Source organism: Neopsephotus bourkii, unplaced genomic scaffold (genome assembly GCF_033783945.1).
Source record: "Neopsephotus bourkii isolate Nb327-2 ecotype Australia unplaced genomic scaffold, CSIRO-AGI_Nbou_v1 NB_196, whole genome shotgun sequence".
Taxonomy (NCBI): domain Eukaryota; kingdom Metazoa; phylum Chordata; class Aves; order Psittaciformes; family Psittacidae; genus Neopsephotus; species Neopsephotus bourkii.
This window is the reverse complement of record NW_026900709.1, coordinates 16,991,209-17,014,941: the sequence shown is the minus strand read 5'-3', so window position 1 is coordinate 17,014,941 and position 23,733 is coordinate 16,991,209. Positions and strand designations below refer to the sequence as shown.

At 45.4% G+C, this 23,733-nt stretch overlaps 1 protein-coding gene across 2 annotated transcripts in view; it reads left to right on the top strand.

Annotated features, from left to right (window-relative positions):
• The window catches only part of SYNPO2L (synaptopodin 2 like), a 38,723-nt gene that overhangs the window by 10,315 nt on the left and 4,675 nt on the right, over positions 1-23,733 (top strand). The window contains exons 3-4 of one of the 2 annotated variants that reach the window (XM_061344188.1): positions 5,419-5,570; positions 8,289-8,950. In XM_061344188.1, coding sequence (XP_061200172.1) covers positions 5,419-5,570; positions 8,289-8,950 — 814 coding nt within the window. Of the gene's footprint in view, positions 1-5,418; positions 5,571-8,288; positions 8,951-19,772; positions 21,108-23,733 lie in introns of those variants that run through there. The other variant, XM_061344189.1, reaches the window with a different exon arrangement.

Genomic DNA, 23,733 nt, shown 5'->3' with positions numbered 1-23,733 from the left:
CTTGCTGTGCTCATCCCAGAAAATGTTTTCTTTCCCTTCTTTATATAGACTCCCTAATTAAGCTTTAGTGTGGATGACCAGTGAAGTATGTCTGCAGAAACACCAGATTTACTTTACGAAGCCACCTCTTAAACAGGAATATGGTGTTTGGTCAAGAAGTTATTGGAACTAAGTGGAGAAGAGTAATTGTAATGGTTAGTGTAATTATATTACTATGCTATATAGTGCAATATACATTATATATTATTATGTATTATAATTATACATATTATGTATAATTATAGTTAAATTCTCCTGTAAAATAGCTGCCAATAAAAATATGGCATTGCCACGAAGATGTGGTGGCATTCACATACTTAACAGACAAGACATTTAAAAAGTATCTTGCTGGATCTCTGTGTTCAGGAGGGCAGCTGAGACAAAGGAAATTTAAAAGCCAGAACAAAATATTGTTGGAAAAACATCCCAATTTCCAGGCTTCTGCCACTTATGGCTTACAATCTGAGTGCTCTCTCAAAGGTCATGCAAAGAATCATCCAGATCTCCTGGATCCCACTCTAGTGCTCTTACTTCTTTGCACCAGTAAAAATGAGGCCCTGGTCTTGGAGGAAAAATAAACTGTCACTCATCAAAATTATGTCAATGTAGATGGTAAGAAGGAAGAAGAGATGGAGGGTGTTTGTTTCTGCTCTTACATCTAGCAACTACTGCATTTCGGGTTTGGCTGAGCAGGAAATTCTGGGAGGAGCAGACCCAAATGCTTGCTTCCTCCTACCTGAGTTCATTTCCTTTTGGTAATGCTTTATACTACAACAGAGCAGTTCTTACCTCTCAATGGTAACTTTGTGACAGGACTTTATTTCACATAAGGATGGGAATGAAAGTTCAAACACTGCCGGGTTGCCATGGAGTGTTGTACCCCATGGCATTGTAGCTGCTGAGGGAAGGGGGAAACGGAGTGCAATCAGAGAATGGAAGGAGTACTGGATGGGAATATGAATTGCATTCAGTACACAACTTTTGGGCCTGAGTTCACTAGGTTGTGTCTGGAAAGAATTTAGGAGTATTTTAGGAGATTCAGGGGAAGACTTATAATTTTTCTTCTTGCCTTATAGATTGAGCTCTCTTGATGAGAGGAGGTGGGAGGTGACTTGGGGAGGCGCCTTCGGGAGGCAAGGGGTAAAAGATGGCATGAACTTGTTACAGCTTATTCCTGAAAGGCACAGCAAACCACTTCTGATTACCCACAGCATGTTTCCTTTCTTATGAAGAACTGGTGCTGGCCAGCAGGGAGGGTGGCTGCAAAATTTCAAGACAGGTTCCCTGGTGTGTACTCAGGCAAGATGTGAAGCTGCTGAGTTACTATCAGGATTACTCTATTCTTAGCATCCCAGCATGTGTTCACCCCCCACATACCACTGTTTAAATTTAGTCCCTACTGAAGGACAGATGCTGCCAAGCTGCAGCTGACCCCCTCCTCTCTTGCATTCTGTTCCTGAAAGCTAGGCTGAATTCTCCCGAGACGTGTCCAGTCCAGTACAGTCTCCACAGGGCTGTACAAGGAAACTTGTGCTGCACTGTTAAAGCCTAATTCCAGCCCTGGCCTTTCTCTCCTAGCACTGACTTTCCCTTCAACACCTTTTCTTCTAACTTGTTGCCTTCACCCTTTTCTTTCCCCCCCCTCAGTTGCTTCTGTCCTTTACCTTCTGTCTGATTCAATATGATCAGTGTGAGGAAGAGGGCAAAGAAGTGAAAAAACTAGGCACATGGATGTGCATGTACTCTGTTGCCACAGACACACAAACCTCTCCTACACAAGCAATTTTGCCACAACAGAAGTTCTGCTGAGAAGGCAGTGAGATGGACAATCTTCTGCATAAATGCATTTCATTTCTTTATATCTCCAGTCACATAAATCAGTAATGCATTGAAATTGGGATTTTCTAAACAGAGATGAAATCTAAACAGGACATTCCTTCCGTGTGAGCGAGGTGTGCCAAGGGGAAGTGTGTCCACTGGGGCTCAGAGTGGAAAGCGTAATAGGCAGTTAATTACAAGAGGCTCAGAGAATGTGTGGGGTTGCCCCTGTGAAAAGGAGAGATCAATCTTTGCAGTATGTGCTAGAAGGATGGACAATACAATCCCCCAGGGCCAGGTCTGGGACTAGTTTTGACCACTTGCTGAAGTCCCTCAGTGCTGCCTTTCACTTGCACAAGAGCACCTCTAGGGATCTGCTACAGGAAGCAGAGAGGATTTGTCTTTGAAATGCTGCTTTTCCCATCCTTTCCTAGCTACTGGGGGACACCTTCCAGCCTGCATGCTGCCTAAGTGGAAGCTCCCTTTTAGTGATGCCTCATGTGCCTCACTGGATGCCCAGGAGAGGGCATCTTTTGGACATGGGGAGCGAGTGGCTGAGCCTGAGGGCAGCCTGACCTTCAGGGTGGGCAGTTGCCCTGGCCTGGGGCCTCAAAGGCTCAGTGCTGCCCTCCCTGTGAGCGAGAACTGCAGGCTATGGGTTGTTACTAAAGGTCTCCACAGCTCCGTGCCGGCAGTCATGTAAAATCCGCTGGTCTCTGTCCATAGGCTCTCTAGCCTCCAGCACACCACACCCTGCTGCCGTGGTTCTGAATTAAATCCTGTCCTTCCTGTATGACTGCCTTCTTCCTTCTCTCCCCGCACAATCTTCCTCTGCCTTTAACCCCTTTGCTTTCCTCCCTGGCAAACACAGTGGGGTAGGGGTTCATAATTAAAATGAAGCTGTGAATAGTATGTCCTCCCTGCTCCGAGAAGCAGATTCATAAACTTCCAGGAATGGGTTTATAAAACTGTGTGAGACTGCCACCCAGGAACATTTACAGGCTGTTTTCAGACTCCTTAGGTCTCTTCCCGTGCTGATAGAGACCTGGTCCTGTTTTCCCAAAAAGGAATGGAGACAGGGAGAAGTCCCCTCCCAGGTTATAGAGCTAGTTTGCAGGCTTCTGTAACAGCATTGAAATAACAATAGTTGCTTTAGTGCATGGACCTTCTGCCACCATGGTAAAATCTGAGCACAGACCAAGCCAGAGCCAGCACCTTTACTAACCACAAAAGAAATGCATTGCTCACCTTGCATCCCACCAGCCTAGTGTGATCTAAAGATGCCTGAAGCAGCTGCAGGCAGTATTGTGAGCACAGCCTTACCCCTCCCTGCCTGGGAATTCCAAGCATTTGCCAGCAAAGCCCTGCAGTACCGTAGGACCACAGGAAGCTTACCGGCTTTACTCTTGGTGGTCACAAACCTACATCCAGTCGGTTTCAGTAAGCATGGAGAACAATGGGATGTGAAGAATGCTCTGAGCACCTGCTGACAGCCTTTAATCCTCAGTCCCCTCACTCCATAATTGGGAGAGATAGCCAGCAGGTGTGTTCCAGTCCAGGGCTAAGCACCAAGCACTTGGCCATGGAGCAGCAGTTGGCTTTTTGGGGGATACCAGAAAGAGACCCTCCTTCTGATCTCTCTTTCACTTTCCTGATGCTCCATTAGCTGCTCTGTTGGTAGGAAGCACTGGAAATGTGTCTGTTGTCTCTTCTCAGTTAACAGCTGCACCTTGAGGGAGTATCAGGAAGCAGCATTTATACTGTAACAGCAAAAAAATGGTTCTTCAGCAGTTCATTACAGACCCACACATTCCCATTCCAGGCTTATATTAACAAGGAGGGAGATAAAAGGCTAAAATGACAGAGGCTGATGGATGTGGCAGCTGGGATGAGCCAGCCCCTATTTTAAGCATGCTGGCAAAGTTTCGGGTCAAGCTGGAGAAGCTACAGAGTGATAGTGCCAGTGAACACAAACAGCTTGGAGCATAGCCCTCCTCTTTCTATCTCCTTCCCCAACACCTCTCAGTCCTGCTGGCTACCTGGCTACCTGGGAGGAGTGCTGCTCTTGCCTGCTCAACACAAGCCAGCAGGGATGAGCCCTGGGCATGTCCATATGCCATGCATGCAGCAGGCCTGGGCCCAGGCCTTGTGACAAGCTGGTCATGCAATGGGACCTCCACAGGGCTCTGGCTCTACCCCTTCCTGCTCTCCTCCTGCCCCGGCAGGAACAATGACAGAGCAGCAATACTCTCACATCCACTGCTCCATCCTGGGACTGCCATGGGAGTGCAGGCAAAGTAGCTGATGTGATTTTATAGCTGAGTCTGGTTGCTGGAGTACAGGGCTACAAGATATAGGCTAAGGTGCCCTGCTGTACATTAGCTCTCTGCAGGAGTTTGACACAGTTTATTCACTGTACCCTCTGTTAAACAGCTCTACACTGATTTGCCTCTCACTCAACTGTAAGACCTGAAGAAATATTCTAGAAGCATCTACAAACCCAGCATATTGCTACCTTCAGCATGATTTGCCCTGACTCAGCGTTTTTTCCTGGCTGTTCTTTTATGTGCAGAATGGACATATAAGACATAAAAGGACAGCTTGGCATTGTGGTTGCCAAGCTGTCCTACAAGGCTATCCCATTGCTTGCCTTATATGAGAGAGGTCTGTGGTTTTGGGCTGAGGGGGCATATGGTTTTCTTGCTTGCTTGTCCTAGAAGGCTTGTCCTAGAAAGGCTAGGCTTGGTTGGGGCTTTCAATAAGAAGTTTAGCTGATGGATGATGGAACAAAAGGGAGAGGAAACACTTGGTGGAAGATGGCCATGAGAGAGCAGATCTAGAAACTAGCCTGGAACTAGAGACCCAGACTCCAGTGTCAGATATAGCAATGCTTATCCTGCACAGCTCCTGTTAAGGCTAAAGATTTACTCCAAGTTTACACTGTGTAACAGGACACCATATAGCCTGATGCAGATGTCCAGAAATACACTGACCAAATCCTTTAGAGCAGGAATGCTTCACAGCAGGAAGTGCTTTGTAGTCACCATCTCTTCCCAATGTCAGGTTCCCTGAGGACGGTTACCTGCAGGGGCTCTGCATGACTGTCAAGTATCATACCAAGGATGCACAGTAATCCACAGTATACAGAAGGACACATAGCCATATACAGGGGTGGTCTGGAAAGAGTTCCTGTTCCATCTCTGAAACACAGACCCCCTAAGCAACTTAGGAGGTAGGAAATGAGAGGAGAAGAACACATAGATGTTCTTGTCATTCACTGCGGTCTTTCAGCTGCACTGAAGGTCATTAATTGGGTTGGTGATAGATCAGGCCTATCCTGAGCAGACTGACTCTTGGAAATAACAGGAATACAGAGACTAAAAAGCACTGACAGGGTTTACCTGTGAGGACTGGTCCTTCACCCTGGCAGCACAGTAGTCTTAGGACTTATTTTATTCTGACAGGGACAGAGCAATAGAAGGGCCAACAGGAGACAAATAACTGAACTAAATAGCTACAGTACTTCCCTTCATCCCTATCTTCTCTCTTCTGCTTTTCCAGATCCGAAAGAGAAGCAAAGCGTGTCGTGGAGGCCTGTGGGAAAATGACGTGCTAATATCTATCAATGGGAAGTCATGTGCTGGCCTCTCCCATGCTACTGCCATGCAAATCATAGATTCCTCCAATGGCATGCTCAACATCCGCGTGAAAAGGTAACCTGCTCCCCAGGCACCAGTGCTGTGACAGTGCAGGTAGCAGGGCAACTTCACCCAGTGCAGCAGCTGTCCACACCTAGCAGAAAGAAGGCAGGCAGGAAGCCTTTGGTCTCTTCGTACTGCAGGGTGTACTAGGAGGACTTCCCCATGGCTAACACGTGGCCATCCAGAAGTTTTGCATGGTCTCAGTGGTGCTCACCAGAGTGCCTGGCCCTAGAGCTGAACTGACCCCAAACCTTGCTGACCCCCAGGCTGGAAGCAAATGTTTGCAGTGAGGGCTATGCTGCAAAGAATGAGCAATTTAGGCTCCAAGCAAGCAGATGCCACAGGGCAGATCATCTCAGCAATTAACAGAGACTCCAGTTCATTCTGGGTAAATAACTGTTCTGTAGAAGTGGATTTGACTACACATTGGATAATTGAGCCAAGACAAGATTACCTGAGTATTTGCTCCAGCAAGCCACTGTAGTACAATAGAGTGTGAACTGACTTCCACAAAGATAAGTGTGTAGCTGAGTTCTGTTTACAGAATGTGTTCCAAACAAAGAAAAATATCTCTGGCAGTCTCTAGTCGAGCAAAATACTGAAGAATAGGCCCAAATTTAGGCACAAAGATGGTCCCAGTAGTGTCCCTGGTTCTACCTGTGCTAAGATAATCATGCTGGATGAGGCTCAAGTTGTAAATGAATCATATAAAGATGAAGGCAGCAAAGCTGTGTGAGGTCCCAGCTAGTCCACCCTACTGCTGAAGCAGAAATCACCCTCAGGAAATAAGGCCCTGGTGAAAGGGGCTGGGAAATGTGATTTTCTACAGCCCTGAAAAAATACATCACTGTGAGCCATGTTGGTTGCTAGCATCTGTAAAGTGAGGCCAGAGGTGGGCAGTGCTCAAAGAAGGAAAGCCTGAGCATGTAGGACCTTCCATTTGGCTTTAGGGAAAGTAAAGGCTAGTGCCTTCTGATGTGCTCACCCTATACCCTAGCTGTGATTAAATGCAATGAGGGAGCCTTGTACAAGGTGTCTGGGTCCTGGTCCCTTGCCAAGGTCTTATCTCATCCCATTGGAGCCTGTCTGCATCCAACAGGTGCCTGGGCAAATTCTAATGGGCCAAAATCAGCACACTTTGAATTAGCAAAGTGACAAAGGCAGGCTTCTCTCAGCCTTCTGGGAGCCAGTATCAGATGGTTTGAAAATAACGTAATCGGTTGGCTTCATTGTGAGGTAGTGGAGAACCCATCAAATACTGCTCTGTTCCTACTCCATGTATGTGTTCCCAAACAAAACACCAACCAGTCCCATTCAGAAAGGAGAGGTAGTTGGATTACTCTGAAGTATGTTAGGTTGTATGTGTATTTCTGTCAGTGCTGGATATGTTTGAAGAACAAGAGAGAAAGAGAAGGAGGGAGAGAGATTGTCTCTTGACAGTGCAAAACAAGAGAAACTGGCTTACAAGCAGTTATCCACTAGAGTATTTAAAGAGGAAGGACTGCTCTGTTTTGCTTGGGGAGCTTTGAGTTTGCTCCTCACTGAGAGTTCATAATAGCAAATTGTATTAAATAAATAAACTGTCAGAAATTGTCCCACCCTTAGTTTTCACAAAGGTTTGGATTTGACATGGGTATTAATTTTTCACAGTTTAGTATTGGGATCCAAGTCATAAATCCCACAGCTTTACAGAGGCAATGCTGTCTGCCTGGCTTCCTGGTATGCATGCTCAGAAGGCAAATACTGTGGGCTTCTTTGTAACTCTAACAAGCCCTGGTGACTCTGGTGAGGGAAGAAATTCCCTGCTCTATGTGTGTGGTCTGGAGTCAAACTGCTGTTGGAATCCAGACTCACTCTTGAGGAGAAGGAGGACAGAGCTAGCTCTTTTCCCATCAGCACAGGCAGCTCTCCCCCCCTCTGGCAGTCAGCAGTGACTGCCCCTACACTAGCCATCTTTCCAGCTGACTTACAGGCTAGAAGCTGATATGTCTAAGCCAGAGGCAAATGCCACCATGGAGTGGGCTGGCTGGCATGACTGCAGTACAGTCGTCAAAACCCAGGCACTGGTAGCTAGCTTGCAAAGCAGTCTCACAGCATTTACCTTGGCCTTTTCCTCATGCCCCACCTGCCCAGCACAGGATAGCGGAGTCCTACCTGCCAAAAAGCACATGGGCCTTTTCTCCTAAGTATTTGCTATTTACTTCCACATAGAGGTCAGGGCAAACAGCACCGACTCCTTTGGAACTCATTCTGAACTAAAGCCAGGGGTGCTGGGATCCTCAGAGCTGACACAGCTCCATGGTGCAGTCCCAGCTGCAGGAGCAGCTGAAGTGCGGTGTGATGGCTGAGGCACCATCCACCATGGTAAGCTGCAGGCTGTAGGGCTATGTCCCACTGTCCTGGGGACTGTTTGCTATGCAAGAATTCACCTCCCCAGGAGAAATGCCTGGGGAGCTAGTTAAGCTGGCTCAGTAGATCTTTATGCTCTCATTCTGATTTTCAAGTGTTTAACACCTGGTTTTCAAAGAGTCATGAAGCAGAAAATCAGGATGAGAGCATGTAGCTGATGTCAGATATGAGTCTGCCCTTGGTGTCTGCGCTTCAGGCGTTGGCACCGCCTGAAAGACACCTGAAACACTGGCTCAATCCTTACCTCTCTCTTACATGTGAGGATTTCCTTCCAGCTTAGCCTCACTAACCAGACATCACTGCTTTTCTTTCTCCCCACAGGATAGTTGGTGGGGACCAAACTGGCCCACGGCTCCTGCGCTCCCCTTCTCCAGGGCAGCGAGTTCTCTCCCCACCATCCCCACTCAGCTCCCCAGCACACATACTCAGCCCTGAACCATCAGGAGCCCCAGCCACTACACAGCCCTCGCAACCACGGAGGTCACAGAGGCACCCAGAGAGCTTCACCTCCCCACCAGACAGTGAGGCTTACTATGGGGAGACAGACAGCGATGCGGACAATGTAACCCAGGAAAAGCACCGCCGGGCTCGCAAGAAGAGCCCACGCTCCCCTCCTGACAGCACCACCAGCAAGCTGGATGCACCTCAGGATGAGGTGTCCCTGTCTGAACAGAGTGGCTACGAGAGCATGCCGGAGCCTGCTCCGCTGCGGGGAGCTGAGGTGGCCAGCTCCAGTGGGGTGGCCAAGAGGGAGATTACCTGCTCACCTGGCAGCCGTACAGACACTCCATTTTCAGAGAGTGAGGGACAGTTGCAACCACCATCAACAGAAGGACGGGAGCCTTCTCCAGAGGCAATGCTCCTGCCCCATGCCACCAAGGCTATCCAAGCAGAACGCCATCTCATCCCCATGGTGGGGCCAGTGGAGCACCCAGTTGATGAAGACCTAACCACCACATACATGGAGAAAGCCAAACAGGCCAGTAAGTTCTCTGCATCCTGCCACTCACCCATGCCCTCTTCCTACACTATCTCCTTCCAGAAACCTCACTGCTGCAAATGTCAAGTGGGTTAGCTTCTCTAGCTTGGGAAGAAGCAGACCCAAGTCAAACCTCCAGGGTCTGGGGCCTCCTATCACAGCTTTGACCCTGGTTTTTACCTCAACCAAGGTGTCCCAAGGAACAGATGAGAGAAGGGGTCTGAGATGTGGGAATCACTTATAAAAGCTGCAGCCACACAACCAGCTGTGCTCTAGCACCGTCCCTGGAAGTGTTGAAAAACCATGTAAGCAAAGCCCCTAATAGAATCATAGAATAGTTAGGGTTGGAAAGGACCTTAAGATCATCTAGTTCCAACCCCCCTGCCATGGGCAGGGACACCTCACGTTAAACTATGCCACCCAAGGCTTCGTCCAACCTGGCCTTGAACACTGCCAGGAATGGAGCATTCACAACCTCCCTGGGCAACCTATTCCAGTGCCTCACCACCCTCACAGGAAAGAACTTCCTCCTTATATCCAATCTAAACTTCCCCTGTTTAAGTTTGAACCTGTTACTCCTTGTCCTGTCACTACAATCCTGAATGAAGAGTCCCTCCCCAGCATCCCTATAGGCCCCCATCAGATACTGGAAAGCTGCTATGAGGTCTCCACGCAGCCTTCTCTTCTCCAGGCTGAACAGCCCCAACTTTCTCAGCCGATCTTCATATCGGAGGTGCTTCAGCCCCCTGATCATCCTCATGGCCCTCCTCTGGACTTGTTCCAACAGTTCCATGTCCTTTTTATGCTGAGGGCACCAGAACTGCACACAATACTCCAAGTGAGGTCTCACAAGAGCAGAGTAGAGGGGCAGGATCACCTCCTTGGACCTGCTGGTCACACTCCTTTTGATGCAGCCCAGGATACGGTTGCCTTTCTGGGCTGCAAGCGCACACTGCTGGCTCATGTTAAGTTTCTCATTGACCAACACCCCCAAGTCCTTCTCCGCAGGGCTGCTCTGAATCTCTTCTCTGCCCAGCCTGTAGCTGTGTCTGGAGTTGCTCTGACCCAGGTGTAGCACCTTGCACTTGTCATGGTTCATAAGGTTGGCATCAGCCCACCTCACAAGCGTGTCAAGGTCCCTCTTGATGGCATTCCTTCCTTCCAGCGTATCAACGGAACCACACAGCTTGGTGTCATCAGCAAACTAATGACATGGTTTAGTGGTGAACTTGGCAGTCCTGGGGTAACACTTGGACTTGATGATCTTAAAGGTCTTTTCCAACCTATATAGTTCTATGATTCTATGATTCTAGTCAAGACCTTTCCAGGTGGAATAAAGTACTGAAAAATGTAGTGTAGTACATGAGTGATGCATCTGAAGTGACTTTATATCTTTTCTGGTTTCTGCTATATATGGAGTATTTAAAACCCAAACATGAAGGCAGAACAAGATGTTACCTGATTTCATAGTTGTGATCTATCCAATATTAAAACCAGGGTAATCAAAACTTGTTTTCATATGAGTACTTCAGTGTGCAGTATGACTGACTAATTTACACTTCTCTGTGTCTAGAAATAAAGCAGGTTTTAAAAAGGTGACTTAGTTAGGGGACAGAGTGGGGAAGGGTGACACAGAAAAGTTACTAGACTGAATCAGAAATATAGCACACAAATTCTAACTTCTGATTCTCTGCTTCAGATGTTAGGTATTTTTCTCCAGGCCAGATAATATTGCATGGCAATTGTTAAACCTTTCTTTTCTTTTCTCCGTGGGCTAAACATTCCTTTATCTATTCTGCCTAAGGGATCCTACAAAGGTAATCCAGACTGCTTCCCTGTCAGGCAGGGCACTGTCTTACTTCTCTGCCCTTATGCTAACAGACTTGATTGGGTCCCTTATGTCTGGCCCCACTAGGGAGTGCACTATCTTGGTGCCTTGTACTATTTCTTCCTAGTCTTTAGTGTTCACTTTCCTTAGAACAGCAAAGAAAGTAGCAATTTAAGCCTCTCCAAGGATGGAGCTATTTTTTCCCCCTTTGAATAATATACAAGCACGAGGTGAATGTTGAGAAAGGCATGTTCAGCTGCTCCCTGCCACCCGATAGTCCTAGCAGTGGATAAGTAATTGCTTCACATCAAGACTTATTTCCATAGACAGCGTCAGTACAGAAGGCTCCCAGGAAAGCCATGTATTTAATGCAGAGCATGTCTGATGGCAAAATAATATCCCATGGCAGAAGGTGATGCAACTCTAATGCCAGCTGAATGTAGGGTTCCCAGAAGCACTACAGACTGAGGTAATATTTTATTCTCCTATTACTTCTCCACTGCTTACCCCCCTTCTGGTTTGTTTGGCCACGAGTGTCCTTATGTAGGGGTTACTCTCTTGTGGATGGCAACTCACATGGCCAGCTTGGCCTTTTCTTGGGTTAAGAATCTTGGCAGTAAATATGAAGGCAAAACTCTACGTCCTGATCATGCTGAAGCACAGCAGCCATTAAAACAAAAGTCATGATCAACAGCCAGTAACTCTGTGGAGGAAGGAAGTGGCATGAAGGGTGTTCATTATGTGGTGAAGAGAGTTAAGGATCACCTATACCTGGAATAACCACAAGAGGATGTGGGACTGCTGAGCTGCACTGGCTCATGGGGAGGCTGCAGGCAAAGACACAGCATGGGAGGCACATGGTACAGCATCTCTGTCTGGAAGGATGTAGCCTTGGCAAGGATGTTTGGGCTTGAATTGGTTCAGCTCCTATAGCTGCTCCAGGCTCTTATAGAGCCATCAGAATCTAAAGCTCTGTTTCTCTCCCTTTCCTTAACAATACTCCCAGCACAGTAGCCTACTTTGGGGTACAGACACTCATGGGTTTTGCTAAACAGGAGAGCAAGATCACGCTCAAGTTTTTAAAATCTGAGTTAACTATGGTAGGTGACTTGGATGATCAGTCATGGGAGCCTGACGCTCAGTATATACGCAGCAGACATTTAAGGACCATTCTGACTACCTAATCAGATGCCTGCTTTTTGGAGCACTACCTATCTATATATATTTCCAGTGCACCTGCTCAGCACACCCTCCTTGCCTGACCACAGCCTTTTGCATTATGACTTCCACCATGGCATCATAAGAATGTGAAAAGCTCCTTTTTGGTTTGGTGGGACTGTTACCCACATGGTTCCTAACCTTTTCTTTCTGGAACGTATTCCTTTCTCATGCCATCTCTGATGTCTTCCCCAGTTTTGGGGGTGTTTCTCTTGTCCTTTGTATTCATTCTTCCTAACTTTTCACTATCATTTAAACTACAGAGACTTTTGTACCTTTCCCACTTGTCCCTTCACCTCAGACAAACAGAACTGCACATACAGTATTCTAGATGAGGATCTAGAAACATCAGATTTCTAGAGGAATAATTTAAATCCCTGTACAAGAACAGAGACACGTAACAGTTGTTTTGCAGACCACTGAGAGTAGCAACTGACATTCTTATTCTTCACAGCTTTATTGCCCTGCAAGGATCTCAGTAAGACTGCTATTTTTTGTCAGCTCTTGGGTTTTCTTAAACTTAAGTTCTGTAGCTCTGCTTTTTATTTCCTATGTCTAGAACTTTTGCAGGCCTTTGTCCTCACTGCATGCTTTCCAGAGCTCTCAGCCTTCCAGATCATAGGCCAGTTGATTCAGCCCCTTTGTTTTTGATGTTATTAGGAAATATGGCTGAGTGTATACTCTCCTCAGACAGGCAACAGCCCTTGCAGTGAGGCTTGGGCCTCTCTCTATCCAAATTCCCTGCCCTATTTGCACACTGGATCATTTTTTCCATCCTGTGGGATAAGCACATACATCTTCCCAGCCCACCACAGGACACATGACGTGGACATGCCTGCTCAAAAACCACTCAGAGCATTGCTGATGCAGACTAGTGGGGCAGTGTGGGAAGCCACACACCACCCAAATCTGAGGAACTTGCCCTACAAGTAATGGGACTTCAGTCCTTATTGCTGCCCAGTGGCTATTGTGTACCCTGGTGTTTTGCTTAGTGGGGCAAGAGAGTAGCCATCAAAAAGGGACTCTTTGCTGTACTTTAGATAAACTACAGCAGAGTGTACAAACTTGTGAATAGCCAATATTTTGCCTAATCTGAAGAAATGAAAGTACAAATTTGTTTCCTTCCCACTAAACCAGTAACTTACTGTCTTTAAATAGGTGGTTAATCTGTGCAAAACCTGGGGATCTTTGGGGCCTCAATTCATCATCACTGTAAGGGCCACCCCACATCCCTTCCTGAGATGATTTCTGTGCTGCTTAGGCAGTGCAGAAGGAAAGGAAGAGATAACAAGGTAGAAAATGCAAACAAAAGGTTAGCAAAAAGCAGGAGCTTGTGGCAAGGAGAATCAGACTATGCACTGTCACAAGTAATTGCTAGTGAGGTTCTCTGGTTCTCTGTAGCTCCTGCAGTGTCTTCCTCTGCTCCACCCCACCTTCAGAGGCTTGGGGTCCATCTGTAGCCAGGGCTGCTTCTCATTAGCCATCTGTGCTCTCTAAGGTGCACTGTATTTTCACCCCCATCCTAAATCATCTCCCAGGAACAATGGGCTCAGCCTTTCTCACAACTGGAAATACCAATTGCTAGCAGAAGGCAGACATACCAGGATAGCAGTCTACTCCTAACTTGCTAATCACACTGTAGGAATTTCTGTCACTGCAAGAAGTGCTTCAAAATATCTCAATTTAAACTTATCCACTGGAGTATTTTTAGTTCCTAGCACTCAAGAGCCTCTCCATGTATGGTAGGGGAAGGGAGGGAAAAATGGGTGGGGAAATTTCCTCCTCTGCTTTATATGGACCTGGTTGCCTGTGAAGAGTCATCAAAGTTACTACATTCCATATCAGAAAAGGAAATCCTTCTTGTTTAAAGCGGATGTGCAGCAGCATCACTTGACGAGATAGGATGCTTATAAATAAGTGGCCTATTCATTGGAGGGTCATAGAGATTACCTCTTCTAAGAGTGACTGCAGTCACATTTCTCTGCAGGGAGGGTGAGTGCAGCAAGCCATCTATCAGCCTGTTATGACTAGTATAGGCCACAGGAGCTGTTAACAAGATGAAATACCCGAATGGCAACCCAAAAATGCTACCTGCATTTTCAGCTTGGCTTTCCAGTTTGACAGTTGTGACTTGTAATGATCAATTACGTGGTTGTTAGGCTACCTTACTGGTTTTGCCATTCACTGCATTCTAGAAGACCAAAAGTTTAGGGTTGTATCAACTGTTTCCATCCTACCTGCTTTAAAGTAGAATAGACAAGCATTCTGCTCTGACCAGAAGATTAATTCCTGAACTATTTATCTTACAGGAAGTCTCTTCCTAGCAGTATGAAGCAATGCTGAATAACCCTTAGCCCTTACTGAGGGTGAGCAGCCAGCCACTAGGAAATCACGAGCAATAGCTTCATGGTTGAACCATAGTTGGAGAGTCTGATGTCACTTCAGCATGCATTAAATTGGAAATTGCCTCCATTTACAAAATCAATTTACTTACAGAGATGTATGCAGTCCAGTTGTATGCCTTTGTTTAAGAATATCCCACTTAATAACTAGTATTCAGTTCTGAATTCTCTGCAGCTTGGAAGGTGCTTATTAAGGGAGACCACAGTGAGCTAAGCACTGTGGAACTAGAGCCCTTTTCCTCCAGTTTTATGCTTGCATATGGCTTTTGAGCTTATGCCTTTGGTTTATAAAGTTCTTCTATTGAAAGCACAGAGGTGGTATTTTCAGGATGATGTATTATCTCTTTGGGCAGAAGTCAGAGATTATAAAATAGTGTTGTCTGTCTTGGCTAGTGTGGCTGAATTTTTCCTTCTTCCTTGAGTCATCTCAGAAACTGTCACAAGTAATTGGCCATATTCCTCAGGTATTCTTACTGGATACTTCTGCATAATTTCCTTGTCCATCACTCTTGTTCAGCATTTCAATTTAGATGCTGTAGGTTCTGGCATTGGAACTAAGGCTGATAGAGCTCTGCTCTGCATCACCTTTGTACCTCACTCCTATCCTGCTGCCCCAGATCCTGATAGAAACATGGTTTTAACTGAATGTGTGTTAGGTCAAGATAAATCTAGCTGCATACAGTATTCTTTGGGAGGGGAACGATTTTTAGTATTTGAAGATATTTGGAGGAAAGCTGTATGTGATCTCTGAAATTAAAAGGTATACACTCTTATTTGTCCTAGTATTTCCACTATATAAGATACCGTTTGAGCACCTTTTCTAAACTGTCAGTTACTCAGATCATTGTGAAGCAGAATTCACCATGTGTTGGATTGTTCACCTACTAATAGGAAATGTGAGTTGGGCTTAGACCGTTCTGAGACAGGTTAGTTTTACCCTACTGATTTGTTGCAATAGTAATCCTGCTTAGTACAAGAGGAACCGCAGGTTCAGACCCCTGGTGCGTGCGCTTGGCTGAGAAGCCACTGGCGTGAGGCTACCATCTGCGGGCTTATGACTGAACACCTCTAAGAATCCTGCCTAGGCTCTTGATGTTGTGCTATTGCGTCATCGGTTGCTTGTGATTGACCCAGGAGATGACAGTCTTGTTCAGAATGCGTGGTTAAAGCTATTCACGAATCTTCATTAGCGAAGACAGGCCTTCCTCATAGGAGAAGGAAAACTATCTTCAGATCCGGGCTGATGGAGCTCATCTAGCCTTGTATGGTCTTCCATCAAAGAGAAGGACACTTACAAACCTACAACCTGTGGGCTTTGCTGTCACCACCCTAGATAACTAGGCCATGGCAGTTAAACCTCAGGTTTAAAGGGTGGGGCAGTTCTGTGCAAGCTGTGCTTCACCTAAAAAATCCACTGCACAGGCTGGAAGGGCTTACTCTCACTTGTCTGTATGGACAGGTAAGGGTCAAAACGGCAGGTGACAAGGTGCACAGGAACCTGCAGATCCAACCTAGCCTGTGAGCGGACCAGCGTATGGGTAGCTCGAGATCACTCAGGAGATGACAGTTCTGGTCAGACACTTCCTGACTGCCTTAGCACACTTTTTTCAACCAGATTTGCATATCCCACATGCCCTTGGTCATCGTGCTTGTAGTAAGCATGGTTAAAGCCCTTCCCAAATCTTCGCTCGCGAAGCCAAGCCATCAATCAATCAATCAAACTTCTCTGTACTATTGTCAGGGCAGGGACTCTGACTCTGGGTCACAGTTCCTCAGACATGGTCAGAGATCGTTTATCATCCTGATGCTGATGAAATGGTGTCAGCAGTTCTCTTCCAGGCTCATGCTTCCATGGTCCTTGCGGAGCCCCAGCTAGTGATTTTTCAGACACATTAGGTTAACATAGCCTGTCCTTGCACATGCATTTCTGGAGCGACCTAGGATGTGTAAGGCTGATGGTGAACAAACAGTGTTTGCCGAAACAATGTAAGCTGAAATTTTACCAGTAATTCAGATCTCAAGGTGACTAGAGCAATAATCACACTGAAATGACTGTATATATAACACCATAGACTGTCTTACTCTAAGATAGTTTCTAAGTTCCAGGATTTTGAGAGCTGAGTTGAAAGAAATCATAATGCAAACAAGCAATGGAAATCCCTCTCCCTGTCCGATGTTTTTTCCCTCAGTTTTGAAAGTGATATGGGACATGCTGACAAGGTTGGGACAAGCCTGCTCAGAGACTACACTGAAATGAGACAAAGTGATACTGATGGGGGAGGGAGAGGCATAAAAGGGTGAGGCAGAAAAGGACTTTGACAAAGGGTAATTAAACAACAGAGTCATTGCTCAAGCAAAAGTGGGAGAAAATTATAGCTAGGAAGGAGAAAACTGTCAACCTGACAAATAATTGTTCTTCAGTTTCACTTAAATCATCATAGGAAGGGAGATCAGTTTGTTGTGAAATCTGTAAAGCTTCACTGTCATCGGTGTGTCTACCACTTATGTTACTAAGAATCTAGCCTTTTGCATAAAAGAAATAGGAGCAGAAACAGGGGCAAGTATATTCAGCATATCTTGTTGCACTGACTATACTGAAAGGACAAGGATGAATCATATTCTCTGTAGAGCAAAAACATAATGAATTAGTGAAAATTGTATCAGAGTGGTCCTCAGTCCTTGGTAAATACCCTGGAATGATGGGAAGTGTCTCAGGGAAAGAGAACAAGAATAGCACCCTTCTTGTAGACACAGGCTGTGTGGATAAGAAAAAGCAATAAATGTTTAGCTTCGATTAGGTGAACAAAGTAGTTCTTCTGGGGACACTTTGTGGAAAACAAAATTATCAGTAAGAACAAGATGGACTGATAAAAGATAGAAAAAGAGATAGTCTTTGACCTGTTCAATAAGATACGACTTCGTGGCTAAAGAAATAAGGTAGACAGTATATGTTGGCTTCTGTAAGATATCTGATACGGTTCCACATGACTCTTCCAATGAGAGAAATAGGGATGTGATAGGACTACTGTAAGGTGACTGCACAATTGGCTAAGAATAGAACAGAAAACATAACTATTAATGGCTCATGATGTCAGATGAGCTAACTGGCTAAGTTGGTAGTAGTGTTTCACTGGGCTTCTGAATCTAACAAGACTACCTCTATATTTTCACCCATGGACCTTTAAACACCAACATATGTCAATCAAATGTCCTCTCCTCCTCAATGTTATATGACTGGTGAGGAGACAGATGATTAAAAATCCCAACCCTCCTCTCTTCTGTCAGTGGATCTCTGGCTGCATCTAGGCAGAACAGGCTGCATATGCTGTGGGGCACCCAATAGCCCTGAAACTGCTACTGTTCAGAGCTGGGACCTAGCTGGGACACCTTGCAGCTTTTCTCTGGTCTTCCCACAGAAACCCAGGTGTGTGGGGAATACGGGGAAGGGAGGTGGGTTACCTGTACTGAGTAGCTCAAAAGCGTTCCGAGGTACACCATGGTTGTCTTCCTGTCTGCTTTTTCAACTGCAAATTCCTGCTAGTGAAGCTTTTAAAATGTTTTTTTGCTCCTCTTGATTATGTTGTACCTAGCAAGCAGTAACAGAAAATAGCAATGGCAATACTACTTTTAATGGATGGCCTGAGGATTCAGCGGAGATTGCTGTGTATTAATCAATCAGCAGATGACATAAGGCATGGAAGGTGTACAGTTGTCTTGTGAAAGGCTGGATTTTTAAATGTAGTAGGAGCTTGGCTGGCTGCAGAAAAGGACTAAAATCAACAGGATAACAAGAATATATGACAAATGCTACAGATTAATCAAGTCCACAGACCCAGATGGTGAGCATATGCTTGTCTGTATTACTAGAGAGGGATTGCTGGAAATACTGAAGGACAAGAGATGAATCAGTGGTATCCTACTGTCAGACATCAAGCAATTTTGTGAACAGCAGAATTAACAGATCCTGGTGTCCTTTTAATTTATGTCTTGTATTTGATATCTCATTCTCTGATGTCAGAAAAATGCAAATCTTCTGATGTCTCTCACGTTCAAAATGAGAACTCATATTTGTTCCATTGTGTCTGTTCTTCAATTTTTGTGCCCAATTAAGACTGCACTCAGGCTTCCTGCTTCCTATGACAGGGTCTATCTCTTCTATCCAGCTACCTATTTTTTAGGAAATCAGGCTAAAACTGCAAAAGCCAGATTCACTAGTGCATTCAACAGGGGCTGTCCTGGCAAAAGAAAGCTCTCCTTTGGCAGTCTTGTTGAAGGATATGTGCAGAATATCCCGGGCCTAAGGGTGAGTCTCAGCACAGGAAAGCTGGCCACGTGAGCTACCTTCTGCACTGAGGAGATATTTTCATCCAGCTCAGGAAGAAAGGCAAACTCCCACTCCACTAAGGGAGATCTCTCCAAGTGCATAGATAGTGTGATTGAAGTGTGCAAATATCCAAGAATGAGAAACAAGTTTTCTATCCCAAGAGTTTTACTACTTCTAATATATACTCCTCTGCTTTACAGTTTGCAATTTGAACATCAGTCAATACTTGAAAGGTTAAAGCTTTCAACAGAGAAATACTTAGAAGGCAGATATAACCTATCCAAATCTTGTTTTGAAGGGACTCCAGGTATGAAAAGCATGAGATGTCTATAGCCTCTAATGACTTACTGAGATATTTGCAACGTTAGCCATGGAAAAATGACCTTGTTACCATAAATACCTGGAAGAACAAAATTGTTCTATTTGATCCCTTATGAAAAAAAAAAAAAAAGCAGACAAGTAGTATTTCATCACAGAGGAACAGGCTATTTTTCTTTGAAATTAGCAGTGTTCTTATTTTCTATGGTAAAGGCTTTTCTAGAATTTGGTCTTTGGTAATAAAATTTACCACTGTTTGTTTCTAAGTGAACATGAGCAGTATCTGACACTGTGTAAGCCTGCTTGTTCAGAAGTTGTCCTGAGCATACATTAAAATGCCTTCTTTTAATAGAGCTTGATTTTGAAAAGATTTATACTTTTTTTATACTTATTTTTTTCTGTAATTAGTAATCTAATTCATTTCAGTGAAATTTAATTAAGTTCATAGAGAAATCTTTGTAGGCTTTGCTTAATAGAAAATTTTCCTTTTTGTAGATTATTCCCACAGAATTTAGTGGAGACGAGAAGTGCTTTAAAACTTTACAAAATGTTTTCTATAGAAATTATCTACCAAGCCAGCAGAATTTGGGAGTTTTATAACCTCTCTTGAATGTTCTTAATAGAGGATCTTTTTTTTCTGTACTGCAAAGCTGTATATTCATTTCATTGTATATATCAGATTCGCCAGGGTTTTCCCAGAGAGAAATTTAGATGTGTAAATATTCATCAGAAGAAGAGACTGAAAAACTTCCATTGCTCTACCTGTAAGAGCCTTTGTGTGAGGCATTCCAGATCTCTCATAGCAACATTGCCTGTGGAAGTTGTCTTCTTGGCACGCAGCAATGGCTAGTGGATTCCAGGAGGCATGGTCAGACCTTTGTTTTTCTAGATGCACTGGAGGTAATCTGGGCTACAGAGTTGCTAAATTGGGACTGCTGGGAAGGGGAATCACAGGGCAGTGTCTCTTGGTCACAGCTCTGAGATTCTCTCACGGGATCTATTGCTTATGTACAGAAAGAGGTAGTAACATGAAACCTAGGCAACGTGTGAGGAGATGTTGAGCAGGTCACAACTATGGAGATTTGTAGACTCCAAGCACTCTTTGTTCCCTTCCTCCAGATCCCCCAGGCCTCACTATCAGCATCTTATCTTTCAATACCTCTCAGACTCCAGCACTGGAGCTCTGAATGGTGCTGCCAAAACTCCACTCCTTGGCCTTCAAACGCTCCATCACCCTCACTGGGCACAAACACACTCTTCAGTGGTGAGGGTATCAGCCTTTGCCATTCTACTAAACTACCTCACTGCAGGCATCAAGGACACTAATGCTCTTCTGTTAGAAGTTCCTTAGTCCTGGTAAACAACACTAATCTGTATCATGGACTAGATCTCAGACATGGAAGGAAATTAATAGACACAAGAAAAGAAAGCTTGTCCTCTCTTTTTTTCATTATGTTTACCCAGACCTGGGTGCTCTCTGAGGGTTTCAGACAAGGAGAGTTGCTTTCCTCCTGGGAGGGCTTCTCCACCTGTCCATGTTGGACATGTGTGCTGTGTTAGTCTCATCTCTTTGAAAGGTTCTTTAGCACAGAAATGCTGACATTGAGGCACTGAAAAATTAACCTGAGAGTTGCACCTTTCTAACCTGAAGCTTGCAGCGCAGAAGCAGTGAGACTACACAGTATAGTTTCTTATTTAAAATTAAAAAGTGGAGTTTCTCTTCACAAGGAGCAGAGGGTGAGAGAAACAAGGAGAGTGTTTAAGTGCCAGGTGACAATGTCCATCACACTGCTCAGTGATGAAGCTAAGAAGACAAAAATAGACAAAGTGACCTCATGGCTTTCAGCAGCAATGCCTACGAGACAAAAGAGAGGCTTTAAAAGGCTTGTGGAGCTGATAGCAAAGGGCTTGGACACCTCAGAGTTTTGGTTCTGCTCCAGCAGGGAACTGCTTTGCTTTTCTCTCATTGCCTCTCTGTTTATGGGGAGCTGTGAATTTAACGGGCTTTGTGACATGCCCAGCTCTCCAGGTCTGGACTCTGCCTTCTTAAGCTTGGATCAGCCTTATGCAGGTACAGATGTCTCCTCTATTTTCTGTTTTTTATTTTATTTGTTCTCTTTTATTTTCTTACTTCCTTTCTTCCTCCTTTCCTTTCATTTTTCTTTTTCTATCCTTCCCCTATTTTGCCTATTCTGATCTCACTCTTGCTCTTCACCTTCAGCAAGCCATCTCAGGAGGATTCTCTTTCTTTTTATGCTTGACCTCTTGTGGGAAATTGTAGCTTGAATAGCATGATCGTTTTTTCTGTTGGAAGGATTGGTGTAGTTAGTCATGTGCTTTAGCCTTTGATGAGGAGGAAAGCAGGAAGAAGAGAAGAGGGAGGTGAGTAGCAGGTTCCAGCGGGCCTTACTTGCCAGCTGATTCAGAGCACAGGGCAGTTCAGAGCAACTTCCTAGGGAAGTTGTACATGGATGCTAATGCTGAGCCAGTACCAAGAGCTGTTGGAGGCATAGCCAAGGCTTTCTACTGTTCTGTTTTCTCTGACAGGATTTGCTAGCCCAGACTCTAGACTTGAGTGCTTTCATGCTACTCTGCTGTCAGAAGGGGCTACGCAGACACTCATTTTGTATGGTGTTAGCCTCTGATGCCAGAAATCCTCTTGTGAGTCACCTGGAGTCCAGAGTAACTAAGTGACTTAGTTGACTAAGATTCTGTAGTGCTGCTCTTCCTCCTTGTAAGTTTAGAAGCAAAATACTAGCTAAGTGAGGTGTAGTCATAAGGATGTCGTAAGGATTTCTTTCTTGTAGCAAGAAAGAAATCTCTCTTATTTCTACATTGTGAGCAGCCCCCACAGACGCATGCAGATTCATAAGTGAAGTAGACAGATTTTCAGGGACTGTAGTTTCGACCATGGAGAGCAGGTATTCGAGGGCAAGTCTACAACTGCCCTGAAGAGCACTAAGTCTCCACAAAACCCTGGACACTACTTCAGTCTTGGTTCAGCATTCTGTAAGGAAAGTTTTGCAGAGAGCCTTCACTATGCAAGTTCAAAGCGAGCCGTATTTTCAGCATTGATTATGCTGCTTCCAGTTTTCTGGGTGCAAAGGACAGGAACAGACTGTGCAAATATGAGGTGATCTCAAACCTCAGAAGTCCCCTTGTTGAAATCCCAAAGCAGCAGCATGTGCTACAGGGTGGCTGCAGACCTTGAGAAGAGCCTTTCCATGTATCCATCTTAAGCTTCATGGAAGGATGACTGCTCTGAAAATGAACACCTTATTTTCAGCATGGGGTGAGAGAGGGAAGCTTTTTCTGCTGTGGTTACACTGGTGAAGTATGGAATGAAGACACCTGCCACAGTTGTGCAGAATAGCCAGGTTTTGGGGGACATCTGCAGCCCTCGGGAAAGCTAGTACCCTTCTTCACTAAGCTCCCTGTGCCCCAGCTCAGGTAACTTTGTCACATTAGCAGGTCCCCACTGAATGAATGCTCTGTGATAAAATGGTCAGAAGTGAGATCCTGAGAGGACTGAGCAGCTTCCATCCTCTCTTGAGCTAACACTATCCCCCAGCACTACCTGCAGCTTCTCTGCTCCCCTCTCCTCTCCACTTCAGCAGGGCATAATTTTGCACCTCTTTCGTGAGAACGTCAGGGCTGGACAAGATGCTACACAGTTTTTTTGACAAATTATTAGATCTAAGCAGTGGATGGGTGTTTCATCTGGACTGTCACGTTGATAAAGAGGTAATAGGAGTAAGGAAAAGGACGAAATGAAAGAAATCGGAAATTAGTCTATGGTTTAGGTACGTGGGGGTTTTCTGTGCAGGGTTAGTGCTGATTTCTGTCACTTGAACCCTGATTTAAGGCATGTCTGTATTTCCCTTAGGGCAGAGAAGTTTGGTTTTATTACTGAATCTTGTTCACCCCGTTTTCCCCACACGCAAGGCAGAGAACACAGTGTTCCCCACCCGGGGCTTTACTGACCACTGGGCTGACAGAGCAGGTGGTATAAATGATTATCCCACACTTTCATGCCAGTATTCCAACAGGTGTTGGCTTTTCCAAGCAAGCTTCTCTAAGTGGATTCCTTCTGGCCTGGCTGATCAGTTGTGGGGTCGGGGATTCTTGCTTAGCAGCAAATGCTCTTCTTCCCTGCTGGGCATGGGGCACAGTCAAGGAACAATAGCCAAGGGTGAAAACAAGTCTCCTACTATTGCAGGGCTGCTGCAGAGAGCAGTGAATGCTGCTGCAAGGCACTCTCACTCTGTAACTGGCACTGCAGGGCCTAGAGCAGGAGCAGCCTGTCTTTGCCTGCAAGGCACCTATCCTGTTGCACACATGTATGGGTGCTAACAGTAGCAGCTGTTGCTTTCCAGACTCTCAGGACCAGAGAGACTACTTACTCCTGGGAATACTCCATATGGTAGGAGTATAGTCTACAAAAAGCAGGGCCATGCTTTCAGGGTGATAAGTAAATGGTAAAAATTCCCAGGAGTAAGCGCATTCAACTGTAAAAATACTGTGAGATGCAGCCTGGGACAACTGGCCGCATGCTGCTGAAAGGAAATCCCAGGTCTGACCAGGAAACAGTGATAGGCTGCCAGAGGGGGGGATTTCCCTCCCCACACCTGCACGGACTCCTACTGCGTTTGCAAGGAAAGAGAAAACTGCAAAGGTAGGAAAGAAAAAAGGGCAGG